This window comes from Dreissena polymorpha, chromosome 5 (genome assembly GCF_020536995.1).
Source record: "Dreissena polymorpha isolate Duluth1 chromosome 5, UMN_Dpol_1.0, whole genome shotgun sequence".
NCBI lineage: Eukaryota > Metazoa > Mollusca > Bivalvia > Myida > Dreissenidae > Dreissena > Dreissena polymorpha.
In genome coordinates, this window is record NC_068359.1 from 113,341,104 (window position 1) to 113,367,998 (window position 26,895).

General features: G+C 35.8%; 1 protein-coding gene across 4 annotated transcripts in view; it reads left to right on the top strand.

The window, feature by feature from the left end:
• The window catches only part of LOC127880948 (plexin-A4-like), a 159,386-nt gene that overhangs the window by 9,626 nt on the left and 122,865 nt on the right, over positions 1-26,895 (top strand). For 3 of the 4 annotated variants that reach the window (XR_008049823.1, XM_052428460.1, XM_052428459.1), the window contains exons 2-3: positions 3,929-5,117; positions 10,017-10,202. Coding sequence is in view for 3 of the 4 variants with exons in the window: in XM_052428460.1 (XP_052284420.1) it covers positions 3,969-5,117; positions 10,017-10,202 (1,335 nt within the window). In the remaining variant the exon portion in view is untranslated. Of the gene's footprint in view, positions 1-2,051; positions 2,276-3,928; positions 5,118-10,016; positions 10,203-26,895 lie in introns of those variants that run through there. The other variant, XM_052428462.1, reaches the window with a different exon arrangement.

A 26,895-nucleotide genomic window follows, 5' to 3' on the forward strand; every position in this document is an offset into this window, starting at 1 on the left:
TAGTCTGTAGCGAATTTTCTTATATTTTGGTGTTCAAAATAGAATGCATCTATTGTATGGGTACTTATTGCTTAGAGTGCATTTGAACAGGGATCACAAGTGGCATACACAGCATGCTATATTAAGTGTGGTTTTCCTTTTCCACTCAATCCTGTAAAGTGACTCTTGACTTTACATTGTATTCTGCTGAATCATGTGCATTATTATAATGATGGTTGGGTCAAATTAGTTTTTTATCCACTTGGCAGTGTTTTTTCACCATTTCGGGAATGTGGCCGGGTCCCTTTGCATTGGGAAAATTCTCGTCATTTTGACTTAATTTTGGAAATAAGTATTGTTCATTTTTTGCTACCAAATGCTGTAAATTTACTTAGGTTTAACTTATAGAGTTGGATTTGAGATGAATTCAATGTTGAAAATTTGGGAAAAATGTATACTTTTTTCCTTTGGGAATGGGCCCCCTACAGGACCCAAATTTGAATGGCAAAAAAACACTGAATTTAATCATCTTTTACGGGCTGGCAAGTTTTTTCTGGACAGCATTATTTTCAGGTCTGACATTTTTCAATATTTGTATTTAATTAAGGCTATTCAAATACAGACTTGTATTACGCTTAAAAACGAATTGTTTTGTTGAAAATTACTAAATTTACTTTGATAGTCTAAATATTTAAAACTGTTGTATGGGGAACTCAATGAACATTGACATTAAAATCTCAATTAAGGTCTAAGACAGACATTAGACATAATTTTAGATATTAAACCTATCATTATCTCATTTATTTTGATTAGTCAAAAGTCTTTGTTTTTTTAGCTCTCAATAGTTTTCGCTAAATTACTCACCAAATTTTGGCATCCGTGTTATGGTGTTGTTAAGGCAAACAGGCAACACCTTTATTTCAGTTTTCCACCAAAGTTATTCAACTGAAACACGCGCTTCATTGTGTGAGATAACTGACCAAGTTCCATAACTCTTGTAAACTGCAATTTAGCATACATGAAATATCAGGACTGTTGTTGTCTTTTCACGATAAAGTCTCTGTAAAATAAGCAATCTTTTGGGCTTTACAAATTGTATTAAGCTTTGAAATGTTGGAAGTTCATTGCATTAATGGCTAAAAAAATATTTGTTTTGCGATGCTTATAATATTAGCTTAATAGTTGTTTTAAATTAAGTTCTTTGAGTAATGCTATGATATCAGAAATATATCTTATTATAATTATCAGTTCATAATTATACAATTACCTAGTTAATGGGTCTTAAACTTCAAGTTCAACATGTATTTTCCTGTGTGGTCTGTTTAACCTTTTACCACTTATATAATTGTTATGCATTTTCACGCATTTGTAGTCCCTTAAAAAGTTACATTTAATTTAAGACCTTTCTTACTAGATTCAAGTTTTTTAAGCATCATTTCCAAACCTTAGATGAGCAGCAAACAGCATACCGGTAACACTTAAACAGACAGCGAGTTACTCGCAGGCTGTTCTGGATTTATGCTGTTTGCACATAGCCATTTTCACTTTGCTTCTAAAAGGGAAAGGGTTAAGCATTTCCTGTTCAAATGTCAAATGAGCTACATGTGCGTGCATTTCCAATTATTGTAAACTTACATGAATAACCACAAATAACACTGAGAAGCATTTGGTTATGAAAATGTAATGCAAATATATGAAAATATTGGCTCTTAATAAGAGTGTTTTCCGTTACTTAGTGTCCAATTAAATTTGTTCATGAACTTTAAAACAACCTAAGCCTCTGACAGGTACAGGGTCATTTAGAATAGTGTGTGACACCTAGTGTGCTAGGATAAGAATGATTGTTGTGGAGACATTGCCTGCAGGGGAGAATGTTATTGAGACATTAAACTTTTATGTCGAAACATTTGTGATGGTAAAAATACTGTCTGATGTAATGTGTACAGTGGATAATAATAACTACCATACAGTTGTGGAGTATAATCACTACCTGTATTGAAATAAATCTCTTAACAAGGATAAAATTCTGAATCTGGTTGGAGGGTGGGAGGATATTGTACACTTCAATGTGGGGTTAGATATGTTTTTGAACTTGTGAAGTGGCGCTGAAGGTGACATATCATGGCTGGTTGGTTGTCATGAAAAGATCGGTGATGATAGTGGTGTTTATTTTGGAGTTAAGATTTAAAGCTATATGTGAAAGGTGACCACTTCACTTTAAAGAGGCTCCCCATTATGCTGTGGTCAGTTTGAAATGAATCCATTCTGCTTTGACTTCACCTTGGATAGACTATCAGTGAGTCCGTTGGATAATCTTTGTGAAAGACTCCATAGGCTGTGATATATTGTGCCACGAATCAGCTGACCACCTGAAAACAGTCTGTAGGTTTATGGCTTGAATCCAAGACTTATAGCATAAATTTACATATAGTTGTAGAGTGCTGGGCTACAGATCTGAGAATCATGGTTTTAATTCTTGGCCCTGCCACATAACTTGTGTGGTGATTGGTAATAACCTATTAATTGCACAATTTCGTCAATTAAAATAACAATAATTCTATTGCTGGTCTGTATCCACCTATGATTCAAATAGGGCACTACATGTAAAATGTCAGTATTAATGGGAATGCTTAGCTTACCTGTGAAACGTGTGAGTAGGTTGTTCTGTCTTGTGTGATGTGGAGGAAATATTGTTGAAAATAGCAAACAATACATGTATGAACTGCTTATAATTTATAAAACATAAATGTTCATTTCTAAACTTTGACAAACCTGAATTACATTTCAATAGCCTTGACATGACTTGTATGACATCTTTTTGCCCTCAAATATTTGAACATTCATAAAAAAAATCTGGAAACGGATATCTACTGTTGTTCAAGCCAGCTGCAAAGCTTGGACATGGACTGAGCACAGGTTTTTTGTGTTTTTTTTTTGGGGGGGGGGGGCTGCATTGTTATATTTTACATCTGGTTTAATTCATTAAAATGTTTCTGCATTTTGCATAACAATATTTTAGAATGCAATTTTTAATAAAAATAAATTAAAATTCAGTTAAAATTACTGTCCCAACAAGTGTCTATATTCTTATTTGTTTGTTACAAACCTATAAAGCTTGTTAACCAACATTGTGTTTTGTGCTTGTCTAAACCAACATTATGTTTTGTGCTTTTCTACATTGAATCAAAGATCTATTAATAAATATGAACATGATTTATAAATCTTTGATTTAACTGAACAACAATATTGAACTTGCTTAACTGCATGCTTTTGCTCAGGTGTGTTTGAACCCTAGAGGGAGTGTCTTGTAAGTTCATTAATTTTGGATTTGTAAAAATTATTTAAAAGTAAGTACTTGAAACTTTAATGCCCCTGTTAAGTGTGCACAAGATCAGCCTTAGATTATTCATTGAAACTTTGGTTATGTATGGATCAATATAGCAGGAATCAGTTTCATTCATGGATAGATAAAGGAAAGCTGTTTGTCAATGGTGATTATGTACTGATAAGATCTGGAATATAGTAAATCATTTGTCATTCACTGTTGTGTGGGTACATAGATAAGAAAGACCTTGCCATTGAATAAATACTGTGCAAAATGGTGGTGACATTATTGGTTGCACTGCTTTTATTGCACTGCTTTTACTGTTACTTACCATTTACAATGTGATACATTGTCAGTTAATTAATATTGGATATTCCTTTCTGTATCACACAGTGCTGGATCAGTAAAAAGCAGTTAAATGAATTTATCTAAACCTTTACCATTCTTTCTCCAGCGTTAGGTAATAATATGAGACAATTTATCTATGCCTTATTTTACCGCTAAGTCGTTCACCTACACCACTGGCTACAATTCTTTGATACTCACACACTTGTTGCTTGCCAGTGCTGTAATAAAATATAAAGTACTCACATACTTACAGCCATTTGTTTTTCCCTTTTGCAGAGGATGAGTGTTTAATGTGCTAAAGCCAACACAAGCATCAATGATGGCCTGGGTGGACATTGTCCAGTGTGTTCTTGTCCTGTGGATCCTCACATACGCAGAAAGCCAAAGGATCATACACAATGAGTTCACTACGCCGCAGAAGATAGCATTTGAAAAAATAGCATATGACAATAGAAGTGCAAGGATATTTGTAGGTGGTGTTAATAGGTTATTTGAATTGGATTTAGACCTGAAGAAATTGATGGAAGTACTGACGGGTCCAGGAGAAGATAACCCTCAGTGTTCTGTCATGAGACAACAGGGGTATACCTGTGACAAGCTGTTGTCCAGCATGGATGCACATTGTAAAGCATTACTGATAGACTATTCTAATAATGCTCTCATCAACTGTATAAGTCTGTTCCAAGGTGAATGCTCAAGGTACAATCTGACAAATATCAATGAGCAGTACCAACGTATTTTCAAGCCCATGGTTGCCAATAATGCGACTGCATCCACATACGCCTTCATTGCACCAAGCTTGATGGATAAACAACAGACAGACAATATTAGTGTGCAGCTGAATGCGATGTATGTAGGTGTGCAGTACACTGACATAGGCTGGGAGAGAAGTAGAGTGCCAGCCTTTGCCAGTTATAATTTAGTGACCTTCAATCTAATGTACGACCATCTGACGATGCACAAGACAATGATCAACGGGGACAGTACAAAGAAGCATAGCTTCCCAATTTTCTACAAATATGGCTTTAGTTCGGAGGGTTTCAGCTATTTTATAACAGTTCAGAAAGAATCTACCGACGCAAGTAGAGACTCGTACATAACCAAAATATTTAGAGTGTGCCAGAAGGATCAGAATTTTGGCTCCTATACAGAACTCGGTTTGCAATGCTCCAACCAAGGCACGTTATATAATATCTCTCAGACAGCGCATGTTGGCAAGGCGGGGCGGGTGCTTGCTCAGGCTCTAGGAATTAATGTTGACGAAGATGTGTTGTATGTGACCTTCTCCCTGGGCCCCCCAAGGTCATCCGAGCCCAGCGTAGGGTCGGCTATCTGTGTTTATCCAATGAGAAATGTCCGTGCAGTTTTCACCCAGAATATCCAGAAATGCTTTGAAGGGGTTGGTAATACTGGACCCCCGCAGTTCTTCACAAGTAGACCATGCATCGATTCCGAAGACAAAAATGTTAGTATAAATTATCTGGTTGATTATTTCATAACAAGCGATTTGGTCTGAGCTACTGGAACTAATAATTGTAATATTTTTCTCTATGCAAGCTGTATAGTGTAACAAGGTTTAAGCCATGAACAATTGCTTTTGTTTATCAGTGGGGTTTTTTCACCTATAGGGGAATGGTGGCGGGGCCCGTCCAAAGGGGAAAAACGCGTCGTTTTTTAGGAAAAGGGGAAAATAAAAAATTTACTCTTTTATATGTAATGATATTTATTATATGAATACACATGTATGCATGAATGTAATATTCACAGCTGAATGTCTTTGTCCTTTTTCTTAAATATATACCAATGATTTTTTCAACATTAGTTTCAAACAGTTCAGCCTTCATGCAAGTCTTAGTTTTCCTTGCCATTTTGAGTCTAATTGGGATTTTTTAAATCAATAAAATGGAAAATGTAAGCATTTTTTATCAATAAAATGGACCAAATTGGAATGTTTTTATCAACGAATATTGACACAATATAGATACATCAGGCCTTTCCCTGGCCATTTTGGGAAAAAAATGCAATTCATGTTAAATTAACTGATTTGGGAAAAACTAACTTAATATAACTCTTTATAACAATTCAAAATCATATAAATTATAGTTATATACAGTCCAACCTGCCCGAGCGACCGTCTGTTAATAGCGACCGACAGTCAATAACGACCACACCGATTTCCTCCCGAACGATTTCACTATATATTGAACCTGCGAATAAAGCCCACCTGTGAACAAAGACCAACGACCACCCTTTGACATTCCCAAATCTTCATTTTGATAGCTTACAACGACCACTCCAATCATAAAAATCAACGATTTCGCAACTTTAATAAAACAAAATGGCCGCCAGGATGCTGCGTAGTCACGTGATACACATCTTACCAGTGAACTCGTCGGTTGCTATGGAGATATTGGCAAGTGACAGTTTATTGCACTCGATAGCAGTTGTTTGTTTATTTAACATGCATTGCTAATTGGTAGCCGCTTGCTTCTTTTATGCATTTGACAGTTTGTCAAAAGTGTAAAAATTTGCCTTTGTATTTAAGTGACTCAAGATTAATGTACTTATTACCGAAAATATCAAAGACAAATTTGGGGCTTTCATAAAGTCATTAAAGGGATCTTTTCACGCTTTGGTAAATTGACAAAATTGAAAAAAGTTGTTTCAGATTCGCAAATTTTCGTTTTAGTTATGATATTTGTGAGGAAACAGTAATACTGAACATTTACCATGGTCTAATATAGCCATTATATGCATCTTTTGACGATTTTAAAACCTAAAAATTATAAAGCGTTGCAACGCGAAACGATTGAATAATTTGGAGAGTTCTGTTTTTGTCGTTAAATTTTGTGAAACTACGCAGATTGCTTATATAAGGTATAAAATACTACACGTATAAGTACTCGGCGGAATAGCTCAGTAGGCTAGAGCGTTTTTACTTCAGGACTCTGGCAGGACTCCAGGGGTCACTGGTTCGAAACCTGGTCCGGGCAATGTTCTTTTCCTTTTTTTAATTTTATTCTTGATTTTTTACTGGAGCTTTTACGATCCAATGTTTACATTTATCGATATAAAGCATTTAATGAATAAGTTAAAAAATGCCAAAATCTGTGAAAAGGCCCCTTTAAGGAAATTAACGGTTTCATATCATTTACGATGCCTATTAAAGACAAACATTTTGATAGTCATTCTCTTCTTAAATTTCTCCGTAATAACACGTTCATAGATTATAGACAAGTAAATTGTCAGTTCAAGTTAACCATCTTTGCTTCCAAGCGTAAGTTCTTGACGTTGGAAGAACGCGTTAAGGTCATTAGTTTGTTAGGTAAAGGACACAGTTGTAGACGAGTGGCTTGTGATCGTGGTGTAGGAAAAACTCAAATTCAGAGCATTTTAAAGCGTAAACTTGAGATGATGGACGAATTCGCGGAGAACGTAAACTGTAAAAGTAAACGCCCTAAGCGTGAGTCCGAATTCGCGTCAGTGAATGACTTAGTGCATAAGTGGTTTGTTGACGCAAGTGCAAGGCTCTTGCCTGTGTCTTGACCTATGACCCAGGAGAAAGCCTTGAAGTTTGCGTGTGAGTTAGGATATTTGGACTTTAAGGCTAGCAATGGCTGGCTCGAGTCAGTATATGATAACTTAAATAAATAATAAAAACATAAGGGAATAGAAATACAACATGTAATAAATATACAAATGTAAAACAAAACTGTGTTTTCAATCCTTTATTTCATGATACATGCATAAGTATTCAAACATTTAAACAATATAGCACATGCATAGATAAGGTACCTGTTAAAAAACTACTAGCATATTTTGCAAAGTTTCGATCGACCCTGCGAATAAAGACCACCTGTGAACAAAGACCACAACGACAAAATCCCTTGAGTGGTCTTTATTGACAGGTTGGACTGTACTTTATTAGTTGTTTATGAAATAAATTTGAGATATATCAGGGCTCAACATTAACTGAAAAACCAACTTGCCCTTAACCCCTGCGAAATGTTGTTCTGCAGTTCACGAATAATTCGTGAACAGTTCATGAACTGTTCGTGAACTGAGTTCATGAACTGTTCACGAATAGTTTGTGAAGAGAAAATGAGCCACGTCTGTGAAAAGTTCTTGAAATTTTAGTTCATGAACTGTTCATGAACACTAATGGCATGAAGTGTTCATGAAATATTCTTGAAACCTAATTGCATGAAGTGTTCATGAACTATTCTTGAACCCTTATGGCATGAAGTGTTCATGAACTATTCTTGAACCCGTGTGGCATGAAGTGTTCATGAACTATTCTTGAACCATTATGGCATGAAATGTTCATGAACTATTCATGAACATCAATGGCATGAAGTGTTCTTGAACAGTTCATGAACAACACAATTCTTGAAAAATTCTTCAGGGTTTTGCTGTTCACGAACAGTTCATGAACATTTTCCTTCTATTTTTCAATGGCTCATTTTCTGTTCACGAACTGTAAGTGAATAGTTCATGAACCATAGTTCTTCAAGAGTTCATGAACTGAGGTGGCATGAAGTGTTCATGAACTATTCATGAACAAGAATTTGTCAATTTTGCAAAGGTTATCATAAGTGTTACTAAAGCTCAACAAACAGGTCAGGGTAAGAAGAAACAAGTCTTGTATTAGCACTTAACATATTGATAGCAACATATAACAATAATTTAAATATAACACTAATAACTGAGATACAAGTGGTTTGATAATACTCTTTAAAATTTCATAATACAACTTTGCACTATATGTTCATGAATAATTCTTGTATTGATTATGAATAGTCTCATTTTCAGTTCAAGAATCATTTACTAATCAATGGTTTCCCTGAAATGGTTACACTTACAGTGCCAAAGAACTTGAAATGGAATCAATGGCTGATCAGTTCAGCCGGTAATTTATTAAAGACTTACATTTTCAAATATAACATAAACCATGTGCCTTCCGTTTCAACTTCCTGTGCACACAATATTCTTTCTTTGTAAAAACAGCAATGCAATTTACATTGAGTTCTTGATATCATCTGTTCTTGAAATAAGATGTCCTTAAAACGTTCTTAAACTTGTCTTTTAAGTCTTCCAAGAACAATGACAGATCCTTTTAAGAACATATTGGATTCTTAAAAAGTCCATCATACGTTCAAAAACATTGTGTAGACCTATTTAAGAACATCAGAAGGAAACATGTTGTTCAAAAAAGTTCTTAAAGTGTTCAAGAATAGTTTAAGAATAATTCAAGAACAGGAAAGGTCCTTAAAAAGTTATTAAAGTGTTCCTGAAGGTAGTTCTTAAACAGTTCTTGTACAAATGTTCTTAAAATTCTCTAGAACAGGTCAAGAACTCAAACTTACAGTGGTGAAAGTACTATGCATTTTCATACTAACTTTACAGGTTTCACAAATCTACAAGATTTGTATGCTAGACATTTCAATAATACTTTCAAAAATATGTATGAAACATCTAGCACAAAGGAATTCATGAATTATTCATGATGGATCCTTAAAGTCTGTCTCAGAAAAGTCATTAGAAATACTTGTGCATGAAATGTTCATCACTAAGTATTTATGGTTAGATGAAGAACTGTTCATGAACCGTGAAATGTTCAACAATAATTCATAAACAGTTCATGAACATGTCTTAAGAACAGTTCATGTCCAAAAGTTCATGAACCAAGCTCAGGAACTTTTTCAGAACCGTTCATGAACAGTTCATGATTGGCTTGAAATGTTCATGAAATCATGAACAACATTTCGCCGGGGTACCGGGCCAGTACTTCCAAATCTACTTGCACTGAATGTAAAGCAACTTGCCCAAACATGAAATATCACATCAACTGTAAACCTCATATTGTTTAATAAACCAAAATGATACACCAAAAAACCTTTTTTATTTTTGAACATTTAACAAAATGATTACAGCAATTGAAGTCTAAATTAAATGCTCTTTGTTCTTTTTTGCACTTTTCCGGGCGGACAACTAGATTATAAAATAACTTGCCCAGACCCAACTTTTACTTGCCAGGGGCATTAGGACAACCATAAATGCTGAGCCCTATATATTTATCATAATTTTTCATAAAAAAAAAAAAAAAAAAAAAATTTTTCTTTTGGAGGGGATTTTTTCGAAAAAATGGGGGAAAAATATATACTCTTTTTTTATCGGCCCCGAAATTGCCATAAAAAAAACACTGTTTTTGACTCATTATGGCGTAGATACAAACTTCAACTTAACTTTATTTCGTTTGCAAAATGTATTGGTCATTGCGAAGTATTAAGTTGGTCTACACTGTAGTCAACATAAGGGTGAGTTGGTCTGTTGGTTGGTTGGACTGCTAAATTTCTTTTTTTAGTCGAAAATAACGGACAACTACTGCGGGGAGTCTTATCAAATGAATGCTTGGATTGATGGGAAGAGTCCTGTGGGGGCTGAGGCAGCAGTGGTGTTCAGCAAAGATGTTCTCACATCCCTGACCATCCATCACATCTATGATTACACTGTAGCCTTTGCTGGAACCAAGACTGGGAAACTAATCAAGGTTTGTAAAAAAAAATTGTTTAAATGCAATGTCAGAGTTTAGCATTATATAAATTAACTATTACAATATTAGAAGGCGATAGAGCAGTTTGTCAACTCAAGGAAAAAATGTTGTTCAAAGCGAAGTATCAGAAAAGTACATTTTTCGGGGGTTAACAAAATCAACTCTGTATCCTCCTTCCTAGAAAACTGTATTTATTGTATGAATAAATATATGCACATTAAGATATATTTGTGGCAGACATGAAGTTTAAAAACACTTTCATAACATTTCTTTTTATTGTCAGTTTTTCCCATAATTTTGATTAAATTTTGTTTCATCTCCATGGAGATTCCTTAGAGAGATGGCCACATTCACATCATTTATTTTAATGAAAGACTCATAAAACTAGAGTTATAGCTGTATATGCTGAATCCTTCTGCTTAGACAAGAAGATGAGCATATTCATAGCCATTAATTCAAGCATTCAGAAAAACTCCCTCTAAGCTTGCTTCAAAGACTGGCATGTTCGGTTTTTGCCCGGTGAGAGATTCCACACAGCAGGTTTTACTGAAAACCAGTCTAAAATTAAGCCAGTGTTTATTGACTGGGAATTCGAATTGGTTGGAATAGGTGTGCATCTGTTGTATTTCTAGAGACTGATTTGAGTGCATTATTACCTTAAAGAACAGTTTTCTTTATGCCTGTTGAAACATAGATTTAGAGTGGTAAATAGTAGTACATGATGACTTCTTGAGCATTCATTACAGTTTATTTACCATAATAAGATTTGCATGCCATTTTTTTAATGTCACATATTATGCTAAGTTTACATCTGGCCACGATCTCCCCGATTAGCCAGAGGCAAAAAAATCGGGGAGCTCTTCGATTAAATGGTATACTCCACGTTATGTTACGCTTCTTTACAAAATCAGCATGTTTTGTTGCTACGATCGAGACCACGATTTGCATCACGTTCTGTTACGCTTTGTTGCGATCAACACGATTGGCTTCCACGCTCCACCACGTTCCGTTACGTCCTGTTAAGATCTCCCACGACAAAGCTGCTTTGTTGCGATCTCCTGCGATTTGACCTACAATTTGACATTAGAAAATGAATCGGGGCAATCGTGGTGAAATTTAAGTTTGATTTAAAACCTGTCCTGATGCCCACGATGTCCCCAATTCAACCACGTTCCGTTACGCTCCCCCACGATCACCCCGATTCGACTCCACGCTCTGTTACGTTCGCCACGATGCTCTGGAATCGGGGACATCGTGGTAATCGTGGCCAGATGTAAACCTAGCATTAGTTACATTATAATAAGTTGCGGATGATAAACTCCATGTGTAAAAAAAAAAAAAATCCCGTTATTTGTTATTTTAGCAGTTTACTTAAACAAGTGCAGTGACACATTTTAAATCAAAATGACTGTAATATTTAGTGTTTTTTGGATAGTCTGGGCATAAGGCAATGACTTAAAAAGCTGACACATTAGATCACTGGGAGGGCAAGGAATGTAAGAAAGATGGTCCTGATAATATGGGAGGCAATTTATTGGAGCACCTGTCAGATAACAGCTGATAAGCCCAGCATCTATTGTTACCAGGGTAACAAAGATGTTTCCAGCATTGGCCCCCTGGTCTCTTGTCATGTGCCAGCAGGTATTGCCCTTTGATTAAATGTATGAATTGGATGGATTTGCAATGAAATTAGATGTGGAGTCATTCCTCTAGTGGCAATTAATCATTCTTATGGTGGTTTGTGGTTAACACATTCAGATCCTTGAACTGAAGTATTGGTGGTTAGTTCTCACAAAATGATCAGCTTTTACTTGCACACAATATTTAAATGTTTTCAACAACAGTTATTGTTTTGCTGATCATATTGAGTTTTCCATCCATCTAAAACTAAATGTTTTCCATTAAACGTGGACACACTTGTAAGCTTCATTTTTATAAAAGTACAAATCTGTCAGGGGTCTTGCATCATGTGTCAAAATGTAGCTGTCTTCTATTACATTAACTATTTTGAGATAAAAGTCTTTAGATAAATTAGGTGTATGCAAAGTAATTTTATGATAAAGATGTTCAAATGCTTAGCGTTTAAAATAGTTTTGATTTGACAACCAGATTACCGGTATGCTCATTCATAAATTATAACTAAACCGTTAAAACAATTATATTTTCTGTCTACATGTTTCATATACAAATTATAGCCATTGGGTCAGACCCAAAGAATTATCTATGTTTTGCAACAAAGGAATGCCTGCCTTCATTGATTTGTGTGAATTTGTGATGCTTCATTAAACACCAATTAATGATCCACCCTTATCAATCACTTTATCTAGCTTTCTATCCTAATGAGTTATTTACCAGGCAACTTGAGCTGGCTGAGCTCTTTATCATGTATCACTATCAATTTTCCACTTAGGTAATATTAAATTATGATATTGAGATGTTTGGTTACAGTAACATATTCTCATTTGTTTCTTCTCCATCGCAAAAATCAGCTTCTTTTTGCTTGGAAGGGAAAAATAGCAACAGCACAATGCTGTAGTAATGGTCTATTTTACTTAAAAATACTAGTGTTTGAGTCAAAAATGCAGTTGAAATATACCCCCAGTATAATAAAAAATAAAGTAGAATAGTTATTGAAATGGCAATTGTGTAGGTATTGTTGTTAAGATTCTGTGTAGTTTTTATGCCCCCTTTCGAAGAAAAGGGGACATAAAGTGATCGGACTGTCCGTCTGTCTGTCCGTCTATCTGTCTGTCCGTCTTTCAGTCACACTTTGCATTAAGGAGATATAACCTTCATATTTGGTATGCATGTGTATATAGACAAGGCCTTTCCTTACTCACACAAATTTTGACCCCTGTGACCTTGACCTTGAACTTAGGATCAGTGTTTAGGTTTCGAAATCTGCGTTTAGGTTTCGAAAAATGCTCAATACTTCTATGTCCCTTGAGATATAACCTTCATATATGGTATGCATGTGTATATGAAAAGGCCTTTCCTTACGCACACATTTTTTTAGCCCTGTGACCTTGACCTTAAACTTAGGGTCTGCATTAAGGTTTCAAAATCTGTGTTTAGGTTTCAAAAAATGCTTATAACTTCTATGTCCCTTGAGATATAACCTTCATAATGGTATGCATGTGTATATGGACAAGGCCTTTCCATACGCACACAAATTTTAACCCCTGTGACCTTGACCTTGAACTTAGGGTCCGCGTTTAGGTTTCGAAATCTGTGTTTAGGTTTCTAAAAATGCTCATAACTTCTATGTCCCTTGAGATATAACCTTCATATTTGGTATGCATGTGTATATGGACAAGGCCTTTCCAGACGCACACAAATTTTGACCCCTGTGACCTTGACCTTGAACTTAGGGTCCGGGTTTAGGTTTCGAAATCTGCGTTAAGGTTTCGAAAAAAAGCTCATAACTTCTATCAAGCGTTTATAGGGGGCATAAGTCATCCTATGGTGACAGCTCTTGTTTTCATTCAAAATCGTGTCCAGTAATCGGGCCCCATTCCCAATGGAAAAAGTATAAATTTTCCCAAACGGGAGCTAAAAATTCCCAATGGAAGATTTCCGGCCCCATTCCATAAATGGTGGAAAAACACACACTGAGATTGGTCTCTTGACATTAATTTCACTTGATTTTACTTTATTGTAGCACTAAAATGAATTCATGTGTTAGTGCTTTGTACTGTATCCTAGGTGACAGAATGGTGAATGCAAATATTAATTTATAACTTCAAGTTGACATTATATTATGGTGTCCTTTCTTTTTAGCTTCGCGTTTTCGGAGAAAACCAGAGGTATTGTCATAGCCAGCTCTTCGTGTCGTCTGCCGTCTGACGTCCGCGTCGTGCTAAAACCTTAACATTGGCTCTAAAATCAAAGTGCTCCCACCTACAACTTTGAAACTTCATATGTAGATGCACCTTGATGAATTCTACACGCCACACCCATTTTGGGGTCACTAGGTCAAAGGTCAAGGTCACTGTGACCTCTAAAAAAATAAAAAATTCTGACAAGTTTTCATTTATTCAAAACTGCACCCGTAGCCGAGCGTTGCACCCGTTATGCGGTGCTCTTGTTTAAACATACCAAAGTAGAATTGAATGATATCAACTCATATTACTACTCAAAAAGCCACATTTATGACCTTAACACCAAGTATAGAAGTAACCAGGTATGGTAGTATTTAAACCCTGGTTATATTTGAGTAGCAATTTGTGATGCAACATCCCCGTAATTACTTGTGGATTTGTTCTCAGTAACTCTAGACAAATGAAATCCCAATACCAACAGTGTTACCTTCTCATTTCCATCTTTGATGCTCTAACTGGTGATAATTACCACCAATTTACTGACTGATACATCTCATAATGGGGTTCCTTTGTCATTTTCTGGGAATGTATTTCTAGGTATGTTATTTTATCAGATCTCCCAGAAGTTCCCACCACAGAATAATTCAGTAAAGTGAGTGATTAGACATTTAAATTTCCAAGTTGATGTTTGGTCCCAAGATGCAAGTCTGGTTCCAACATTAAACCCAGATTCAGTGTGGTGTGATGCAAGTAGCCAGAAATTGCGTTCTCTGTGGTACAGAATGGCAGTGAGTGCTCCAGCTAGGGTTTGAAAAGGGCGCAGTGCTCTTTTATGGAAAGCACATTTAAATAGTTGGGTATTATTATTCCTGTGGCATATTGCCACTGGAGCAAAAAGGTTCCATGTGACATTTAAATTAATAGGCACATGGTACCTTTTTGCACCAATGTGGTGATATTTTCAATATAGCATGTGTTATATGTGTATGTTATATTTTATAATGCATGTATTTTTATTCAAATTTTGTTCTGATTTGAGCCTCAGAGTACTATGGCCTTCTTCTCAGGTCAAGCTGGAGCACACAGTAAGGGAAAGCAATTCCAAAGTGTTGGCACTTGTACTAAAGTGCAACCATGGCACAATTCTAGAATGTCAATGTAGCATGCAATTTGTATTAAGGATTTTTCAGCCATATTGCTGACACTTTGAGTTTCACAATTCACTTTTTGTGAACAATCGATGGTCAAAGATTGATGACAAAGCAGAATTTTGTCTTGACATTATGAACATAATTGTGGAATAATTTTGATGGATCTGAATATCAAATAATTTTTTTTTATTTGCCAACATACAATCATTTTATCAACTAGAAATAATTTGTACTCTAACATAAACTGATCAAATTCTATGATATCACAAGGTGCTTGGTGTATCCAAAAAAGGGGCAGGTTGGAAAGCCAGACAAATCTTCTGAACTTTTCTGACAATTTTTTAGCTTGGCGTTTTCGGAGTCATAGCCAGCTCCTGGTATCGTCTGTCGTCCGCGTCGTGCTAAAACCTTAACATTGGCTCTAAACTCAAAGTGCTTCCACCTACAACTTTGAAACTTCATATGTAGATTCACGTTGATAAGTTCTACACGCCACATCCATTTTTGGGTCACTAGGTCAAAGGTTAAGGTCACTGTGACCTCTAAAGAAAACAAAAAACAAAAATTCTGACAAGCTTTCATTTATTCAAAACTCCACCCGTAGCCGAGCGTGGCACCCATTATGCGGTGCTCTTGTTGTTTTGATATCTCCAAAGTGGAATCATTGAAAAGCAAGAAAGAGCAGGACAGACCACTCAGCTATTTTCTTCTAGATCTATTCCTAAAGATTGAAATAAGAAGTATACTTTTTCAGGCTGCAGTCATGGTCAGAATTTCTTTTTCTTAATTCTATACATGTAGTTTGGAAATATTAATTGTGTGCCTTGAGTCTTATCATGCTTTAACAAAAAATTAAAACTGCAGGCATAATCTGCTTAATGAAAATAATTACTCAATACATGTATAACATGACCCGCGTCATAAAAAAATGGGCCTTATTCCACATGCTGCAAGCGTATCTGTAGACCAGCCTGCGCATTTGTGCAGTCTGATCAGGAGTCACCCTGTTCACAAGTGAGACCATGAAAACTTGTGTGGCTTTATACCGGCCGACCAGCCTGTGCAAAAGACGCATTTCATATGTCTCTTTCACATAGCTATCACAATGAACATGTTACCTGTTTCCCTAAGCATGCTTGTCGTACTTAACTATGACAAGAAGCTGCATGCCTGATTGTACAAGCCTAATCCAAGCTATTTGTGAACTGACATGATGGGACTGAATTTGTAGTCATAAAACTTGTACACATCAAGTTTTTGTGGTATGCATTAATTAATTAAAGAATGCAAGCGTCTATTCATAGAAGAACTGCACAGTCTCAGTTATAAGAATCTTCTTTGCCAGTGTGCTATCCATAGACAGTCATACTCACAGGTGGCAACTGATCAGTTTTTGATGAGATCATAAAATTTGTTGAGAAGATATCAGCAACAATCTTTTGGCATTTTACTCTAAAATACATTTGCAGAGATGTACCCAGTGAAAATCCTATTCTATGTGTGAAGTTCCACTTCACCATGGTCGACTCAGAGCAAGGATTGTTGCCTAGCATTGCAAAGAATTTAACCCTTTACCCCTTAGATACGTATTTTGAGGCATTTGTAGTCCCTCAGAAAGTTACATTTAATTAAAGACCTTTCTTACTAGATTCAAAATTTAAAGGCTTCATTTCCAACCCTTAGATACTGATGAGCAGCAAACAGCATAAAACCTGAACAGACTGCAAGTTACTCGCAGGCTGTTCTGGTTTTATGCTGTTTGCACATAGCCTTTTCCACTTTGCTTCTGAGCGGGAAAGAGTTAACGGCATCTGCTTGGTTCTTTTCAATTTCATGATACATGTACAGCTCAATGACATAGCTAAATACTGTTGTGTTGATTTGTCTTTTTGCAAAGAAACCAACCAGAAAATGTTGCTTTATCCTTATGTTGAGATATACACTGGGTGATGATTTGAGATGCTGCATGTTCTCTGTATAAATAGCTTGACCCTTTCCCACGCAGAAACAAAGTGAAAATGGCTATTTGCAAACAGCATAAAACCAGAACAGCCTGCGAGTATCTCGCAGTCTGTTCAGGTTTTATGCTGTTTGCTGCTCATCAGTGTCTAAGGGTTGGAAATTTAAAACTTCTTGTAAGAAAAGTCTTTGCAAAAAATACTTACAATTATCAAATTTTGTGAACATGCTAGTCTAATTTTCAGCTATGAATATAAACTATTTCTAACCTTTAATATTTAATGCCACACTGAAAAAGTGACCAAGTGAAACATGTGAACAGAAATCTGTGTAGTACCTTCTTATAACTAAACTGGCAATGCCATTAACATTATTCATTGGTTTTGATTATAAACCAATTCAATCAGTATTCATTCCATTAAATTGGCCCAGTCTAGATGTTTTGGTGTTGATTATACCCCTTCCTGACTCCATTGCTGACCTGTTCAGTGATGGTGTTATCATGGCCATGACCCTGCCCAATTGGCTTATCAGACATGTTATCTATTTCTCATTGGCTATGATACATCTCATCTGGCGGTATACTACATGTTTATCTGTGGACTACTTGTCCATCATTGTGGCATTTGTCATCCCTTTATAATTTTCCAGCTGAGTTCAAAAAGAGGTTCCTGATACTTTCCAGATTTTTGCTGACTGATCAATTACATTTCAATCAGTGTTTGGTCTTTCTGGAGATAACATACATGATATTGAGAATTATTTTGTGTCTTCTCTATGCTTGTTGGTACATACCCGTAGCCAGGAGGGGTGCGTTGGGTGCAATCTTTTTGATTAAATGTACTCTAAGTTGCACCCAACTTTATTGGACGCAAAAAACTGAAATTTATTTTTTCCAGAAACCCTGGCAGTGAGTCTTCGTATTTAAATGTTAAAATAATGTTGTATTCAATATGCAACCGACAGGATTCCATATAATTAATTTTTTGATTAAGTCATTTGCAAGATAGTGTGTGATTTTTATTAACAAGTTTTAACGCAATCCTTTTGGACGAGTAACAAAATGTACTCAAAGTTGCACCCAACTTTATTGGACGCAAAAAACTGAAATTTATTTTTTCCAGGAACCCAGTGAGTCTTCATATTTAAGCGTTAAAATAATGTTGTATTCAATATGCAACCGACAGGATTCCATATGATTAATTTTTCGATTAAGTCATTTGCAAGATAGTGTGTGATTTTAATGTACAAGTTTTAACCGTAGAATTGTTGAAATCATTAGAAGTAGTGAAAGCAAAATTTTAGAAGATCTAAGAAGCCGGTCCCCGCAAAATGGAATTGGAATCTTTGTTACAAATAGATATTTGTTTTCTGTATAATGCAAAATTATTAACCTGGCACTCTAATCCGTATACAATCGATGCTTATTTATAGATATTTGATACTAAATGATTGTTTTGTAACTTTTGTAATCGTTTTTAATGTCTGTTAAAGCTATAACTGGAGCAAAGCTCAAAGGTATATATTATATAATTAGAAATATTAAAGCTGTGCATCATACTATTGGTTTAAACAAAAGTATCATGGACAGACAAATGATTTTGGTTGGTTTAAACTTCTTTGAATTTCTTCCCAGTTTATTACTTCTATTCCCACATTTGTTCTTATAATGTTAATTGTTTGTTGCTTTCCTGCAAGGTTTCACCTGAATTACATATTCTTGAATTTAGCTATATAGTAAGAAGCCTGGTTTGTTACTTTGCTGTGTTGTTTCCCTCCCAAGAATTTTTGTTAGCCATTACTGTCAGGCTTTCTGGTAATGATTGCATTACCATGTCCTGAGAAATAACAACCCCAAGTGTTCTGTGGTTATGTCATGGAAACCTAGAGAGTCTTAAGTCTGAATTTCGTCACTCTTGAATCATGGGTGTTGTCAGTAATTGTAATGTGAGTAAAAATTGAATCTTTTGAACCACACTGGGAAAACTGTTCTTAATGCATGTATGTAAAGTGTCGTCCCATATTAGCACAATTTCCATCTAGACTGGATTTCCATTTATTACAGACTTCCTTTTAAACCTTTCCCATATAAGAAGAAGAGTGAAAACAGCTTTTGCAACCAGCATAAAACCAGAACAGCCTGCGAGTAACTCATCAGTATCTTATGGTTGGAAATGAAGCCTTAAACACTTAAATCTAGTACGAAAGGTCTTTATTTAAATGAAACTTTCTAAGGGACTACACATGCATCAAAATAAGTATCTAAGTGGTAAAGATTAACCCTTTCAGTGCGGGAACCGAATTTTGAAGGCCTTTGCAAACAGTTTGGATCCAGATGAGATGCCACAGAATGTGGCGTCTCATCAGGATCCAAACTGTTTGCTATTCTGATAATATTCTTTGTAAAAATCGAAGAAAATGCTAATTTTAGAGATTCAGCAGACAACATTTTGGTAAACGAAAAATTTCCCAGCATGCAAAGGGTTAAGGAAAAAGTCATTAAAAGCATAAAGTGTTGTCCCAGATAAGCCCACTGCACAGGCTTAATCTGGGATGACACACATGTATGCTTATGCATAAATCCCAATGTTAACAGAGTGCGCCTCATTTGAACATGTGCTCATTTTGCGTTATTAATAAGCACACTCATTTATTTTCTGATTACTTATCATTATTTGCATCAACCTACGGAATGCACTGTGGGAACAGAGGAGTAACTAGGGGAGTAGGATTCTGGAGTTCACACTTGTATTGTTTGCCCATAACGGCTGTAAGAAATTTATTCATATCATTTCTTACATTTTAAGTCATTCTATTGGCACTTGATTTTAGTTTAAGCATCATTTCAAGAAAATTATATGTAAACAATATATGAGGCATGGTCTGGGAAAACCGTGTGCATAAAGTATCGTCCAACATTCGCTTCTGCAGTCTGTCTAGGCTGATGAGGGAGGGCACTTTCCACTAATACCGTATATGTCATCATTGACGCGCAGTGCGCGTTAAATTCGAACCACTATTACCTATTCCTCATATTTGAACAGTGTAACATTTTCATTACCTGCCGCTCACAACATTGTTTAATCCAATCGTATGACATAGTCTGCTGCAGACCCGCTAAATCGCAATGTCCAATTTTACACACATCGTCCGCGGATCCCATTTAATTTTTCATTGACTTCAATATTTCCCCATTAAGAGACGCTCACCATTAAATTCAGTTTGACCCGGTATTTCGCGCTTTCACTGCGTCTAGTTGACTAGTATTTATAGCGTGACAAACAATACACTCGAACGCTCAATACCATACAGTTGGCGTCATCGGCGTAAAGCGCACGTGCCACCCATGACAACGTTCCTCACTACTGCCTTGCACCCGAGTTACAAGCAGTCCTCGAGGAATATACATAGACAACATATATATGGATGTGGAAACAGACTATGATAACGCTGGCCATCAGACAAATATCATTTGTTTGTCTCTAAGAAAGAAAAAATAAAACACCCGTCTATATCTATAACATTTTCATTACCTGCCGCTCACAACATTGTTTAATCCAATTGTATGTATGACATAGTCTGCTGCAGACCCATTACATCGCATTGTCCAATTTTACGCAAATCTCCACCTGTGCTGACGACCATAATTATTATTTTTAGCTTATGAGACCGTGTGATGTCCGGTGTCTGTATGTGCGTGTGCGCGTGCGTGCGTGTGTCCGCCAATAATTTGTTTGTGTAGACAGTAGAGGTCACAGTTTTCATCCAATCTTTATGAAATTTAGTCAGAATGTTAATCTTGATAAAATCTGGGTTGGGATTGTATTTGGGTCATCTGGGGTCAAAAACTAGGTCACTAGGTCAAAAACTAGGTCACATAATAGGTCAAATAATAGAAAAACCTTGTGTAGACAATAGAGGTTGCAGTTTTCATCCAATCTTTATGAAATTTGGTAAGAGTGTTTATCTTGATGAAATCTGGGTTGGGATTGTATTTGGGTCATCTGGGGTCAAAAACTAGGTCACTAGGTCAAAAACTAGGTCAAATAATAGAAAAACCTTATGTAGACAGTAGAGGTCACAGTTTTCATCCAATCTTTATTAAATTTGGTCAGAATGTTTATCTTAATGAAATCTGGGTCGGGATTGTATTTGGGTAATCTGGGGTCAAAAACTAGGTCACTAGGTCAAAAACTAAGTCAAATAGTACAAAAACATTGTGTAGACAGTAGAGGTCACAGTTTTCATCCAATCTTTATGAAATTTGGTCAGAATGTTTATCTTGATAAAATCTTGGTTGGGATTTCATTTGGGTCATCTGGGGTCAAAAACTAGGTCACTAGGTCAAAAACTAGGTCACTAGGTCAGATAATAGAAAAACCTTGTATAGACAGTAGAGGTCACAGTTTTCATCCAAACTTTATGAAATTTGGTCAGAATGTTTATCTCCATGTAATCTGGGTTGGGATGGTATTTGAGTCGTCTGGGGTCAAAAACTAGGTCACAAGGTCAAATAATAGAAAAACCTTGTTTAGACAATAGAGGTAACAGTTTTCATGCAATCTTTATAAAATTTGATCAGAATGTTTATCTTGATGAAATCTGGGTTGGGATTGTATTTGGGTCACCTGGGGTCAAAAACTAGGTCACTAGGTCAAATAAAAAAAATAATCTTGTGTAGACAATAGAGGTCACAGTTTTCATCTAATCTTTATGAAATTTGGTCAGAATGTTTATCTTGATGAAATCTGGGTTGGGATTGTATTTGGTTAGTCAGGTGAGCGATTCAGGGCCATCATGGCCCTCTTGTTAGTTTGTAACCTACGTAGTATACTCGCACGGTAGCATATTTCTCAGAGATCGGAAAATCATTGATAAATGTGTTCGTTGTTTCAATGCTTAGGGCCGAGGAATTTCAGCGAATCGGAACTCAACTTGCGTAAAACACTTGCTCAATTAACAGTTAAACTCTACCTCTGTTCTCTGCAAAAGATCCGAAGGCGGAGCTATGCACGTGCTATTATTAAATTGGACGATTGCCATTGAGGAACAAACAAGCGATTGGTTCGGCATGTTGATTGCTTGACAAAGGAAGCCAATTCTGTCGGCGAGAAATTTGTCGCTTTATTGCTTCAGACAAGAAGCGACTTTCCTTTGCAGGGTCTTCCTCAGGCCATTTAAGCGCCCCTTGCTGGGGCGCTTGATTTTCGAAATCAGAGTCCCTGGGACGCTTGAAATTTTCCGATCAGTGTATTCTTTAGTTAAAGAAAGTGGAGATTGTCAAAAAAAATCAAGGTTTCCCTATCAGTTGTATCAATATTCCCTGTTTTAAAAGAGCACTCGGTACCTACTTTCACATGTAATCGCCATAAACACCACATGGGGTAATGGATAATCCACTGATAAGAGAATAGCATGACGCTCGTATCGATTATTCTAACCATATTACACAGTCATTTAAATGCTGACAAGGATGTATCTGGTAACTTTCCAGTCGTCAAACTGTGAAGTTCATCGTCCAACCGGTTACGCGAATGCTTATGAGGGCGGGGTTAACTATCGACCATTATTTTTGATTGACGTTGGGCATGAAGTAAGAGTTTATCGCAGCTTAATTAGCAAGAAGTTGTACCATTTGAGTAATATAAAATCGGTAATTAGTACAGTACAGAACATTAAAGACGGTTTCGGGCATCATCATCACACCTTTTTACTGTAAACAAGTGTTACCTATGACTCATAATTAATACGAGAAATTAATTGCAAGTGGTAAACAATTAATTATTACAGCGAGTAAGTTGTGCAAATGACTCCCGGTTACAATTATGTGATAACAATTTATTTAATTCCAGTACATGTATATTTCAACATGTCCATTTATAGAACTGATTCACCTCGTTTTTTCTGACATTTATTCGACACGTAATGGGCTTTAACAAATTTTCGTTGAATTAATTACGCACACTTGTAAATGTTTCGTCCGATAATTGATAGTTAGAAGACTGATGATGGCAACCGGCCATGATCCTCGTGGACAACGTGAATTTCATGCATTATTCCGTCAAAACATTTATTCGACTCGTAAAGTGTTTAAACAAATCATCGTTGAATTAATAACGCAACGGTTAATATTTGTTGAAATCTCAAATGGGAATAATTAAATTTGTAATCCGAAACCCATTCCCATAAGTCGATGTTAACGCGTTTTTAATCTGAAACACACTTCCAAATGTAAATGTTACCGCAACGTTAAATATTTTTGTTCAAATTAGCAGTGCAAATTTATTTTGTGTCGAATCTTTTTCTCAATTAAAAAGAGCGCGAAAATTATGCAGCATGTACAACGTCGCGTCTATTGCATACAAATGGCGTGTATTGAGCTTTTTAACAAGCTCACAGCAGGTCAGGGGATTGACCCATATTCAGAGGAAATATTTATCAAATCTATAAATAGTCACTTAAAAAATGGTTTGTGTTAAAGAAATAACTGAAAGCTTTTATCGTAAATATTTACCAGAAAGAGATTGATAAAAACGGAATAAACGGGATTATCGGGTAATAAATGTAAACTTGAAAAATAGTAAGTATACAGTAATAGAGTCGGGTTGAAACGGATGTATTGGGGAATCGTTTGAGTCGGGATTTTACTATCTGTGCGGAAAAGTTTTAAAACAATTAAACAATATAAAAACAAATATATTTTTTAATGACTGGGGGATTTTTTTGAAGAGTCATAGCGCACCAAATGACGTCTTTTGACGCTGTTTTTCTTTGAGTTTTAACGCACCACAGAACGTAAATTGACACGTTCAATTTTTAAAAAAATCAACGTCCGGAGGGGACACCCCTCCCAAACCCACCCCCGCTCGGCCCCGGGGCGCCTGAACAAATTCCTGGGGAAGGCACTGCTTTGATGACATCAAACTATCAATTTACACAGAGTGCAAATTCTCTGAAGACTTTATCTGACTCTTTGTTTACAATTCCAGTAAAAAACACTTGCAAACATTAAACTTTGGATTAAATTATCAAAATAAAGCAAATGCGAAGCTGAGAAATATGATTAAATAATTCGCGTCAGTTCAAGTAAGACGTTTTGCGTTGTAAATCAACGAGTTTTCATGAGAACCAAAACTTAAACAAACAATACCGCAACGAAGCGGGGATCGATATACCTCGATTTTTTTTTCATGAACAATCTCATAAGTCGAAGAGCAAACAAATAATTTGTGTAAGAGTAGATTATCTTATATAAGATTTAAACAACGGGCATCGCATTGCAAAATGGTGCGCATCGAATTACACAAATGATACACACTTTTTCGTTTTAATTAGAAAAGTGCACACCTTTATCCGGATCTCAGCAAATTAAGGTGTCACTGTGTTGCAAACAAAATAGCCGCAGAAACGATGTTTTCAGATGTTATGTGTCACTCTTTAATGGAGGCTACATATATCTTATGGTTCCGATAAATTCCAATCAACCCTAGATAAGACTTCCTGCGCGACTGTTAGGGCATAAGCGTCAATAAGGACATATACGGTATGCAGTTGATCCTTCAAAGGAAGTCTCTTTTGATGAAAATCCTGTCTTGGTGAAAAGTGTCATACTGCATAGGCTGATCTAGCTGGGACAACACTTGTTAACTCGCATTAAGACCGTTTTCCTGAAAAGCATTGCTCATATTTGATATTTGAAATGGGTTTTTGTTTCAAGGTATGACCGGTGGGAGTGGGGAGATCTGTTATTCAGGCCAGTTATGATTTGTCAAACAAGGATTATGTTGGGTAATTATCCCAATTTTCATGAAACTTGATCGGCAAATAAAGCAAAACCATTAAAATTATTTCAGATACTCCATACATTGATTTTCATGTATGCTTCAAAATGTTAGAATTAAATTAAAATTATTTCAGATACTCCATTCATTGATTTCCATGTATGCTTCAAAATGTTAGAATTATTGTAATTGTTTGTGTTTTTCTTCACGATGATTTTAAACACACTCAGCCTGTTTTTGAAGTATGCATGTGGTTGTTTTAGTTTGCAATACTTTACATTGTTCATACATGTATTAAATTAAGGGCTGTGCAAGAAAATTGCATGTGCAGCTTTGAGTAATTTACTTATATCAGATATTCAAGTAATTCATTATTTTCAGACATTAAGAAAGTTTTATGGGCCATATCTTGATGCTGCCAAATTCTTTCAGGTCATAATTGCATTTACAAGATTATTCTTGATTGTAGATTTATAATAACACTTGAGACTTAATTAGAGTTTGACTGTGGCTCTCCATGTAGTTAGAAACAAAGTAATTAAGCTGAAAGTTAGATACAAATTCCTCAGACCCCTTGGGATATCTCAATTCTAAATTGTTTCATTGGTTTGATTAGTTTTTCATGGCTGATTTGATACATTAAGATGAACATGGTATTTTGGAGATATGCAGAAGTATGTTCTTAAAATCAGAGTCATGTTTTAATGTTTTCATTCATAGGCATTTTTGGACATAAACTAATGGCTCAAATGATCTGTTTGATATGTGTTTTAAAGCCCAAGCATGCTAAATATGTATTTCTTTTGAACATCTATGTCATCAAAACTCCCAAGAATTGAAACTTTTTTTGACAATTATGTACATCTACGTTAGCGTTATCGATCGCCAAAATCGCCATTGGCGATTACAATTCCTGGCTGGCGATTAAAAAGAAGATTTTCATAAAATTGGCGATTGAAAAAATAGACCCTATGTTTTTCAAATCACCGAGCGTATATTGAGTCAAATGCACAATCTAAATGCCTGTTTTCAGGCCGTATAAATCGCCAGTAAGATTACACAGATAACACCATTACTGGAAAGGCCCCATGGGATAATGACGACCGCCTTGGTCGATAATCTACATGGCTAATGTCTTAATTTGTCACGCTTCACACTGCGATCAGACTTTTTCGAACATTGGGTTACTTGGTGATTTACGTAATAACTGAATCACTGAAGCATGCCGTGTAATGACCTATAGATGGTACGCTTCAACGTTATCGAATCGACCAGTACGGGATTGTCATTTAATAAGATGGGCGGAGGTATGACATTATTGACAACTTATTTCTTAAGATACGCGATTTTGAAAAAAGTAAAAAGTATATAAGAGTAACTTCCCTTGACGGTCGCTATGCGACTTGAAAATGAAAGACCAATTTAGAAAGTGGAGTTGCAGAGTCTGGGAAAAATGGATACTTTGAACGAAAAAGGAAAGTCTAAGCAACAGATGCTAACACAATTCTTTAGAAAAGAATGCGGACAGAATAATGTATACTCAGGAAATGACCAAAAGTTAGGTTCGAAATCAGAGGATGTCTCAAATAGTGCAGGCGCGAATGCATAATCTGAAACGTCTCATCTAACCAGTGTATATAAACAGTTTAAAACAGTATCAAAACTCTACAGTTAACTATATTTTTGAATTTATTTCTTCTATTTTTATGAACTGCGTTGAATAAGACCGGGTTCATGAAAATCGCTGCAAAATTGATGAAATTATTTCTGTTCAAAGCGATGCATCCCATTTTGGGGTCATTTTAAGTTGGAACTTGGATATTTGTATAAATATTTGATAGTGATTTTTTTTCAGAAAAGTAGGTTTATCGTTATGATATGATAATTGATCATTCAGAATGATATTTTCACTAATTAATAGCATAGCATAGCCACACGCTAACAACCTGTGATTTTGATTAGGAAATAGCCCCAAAAC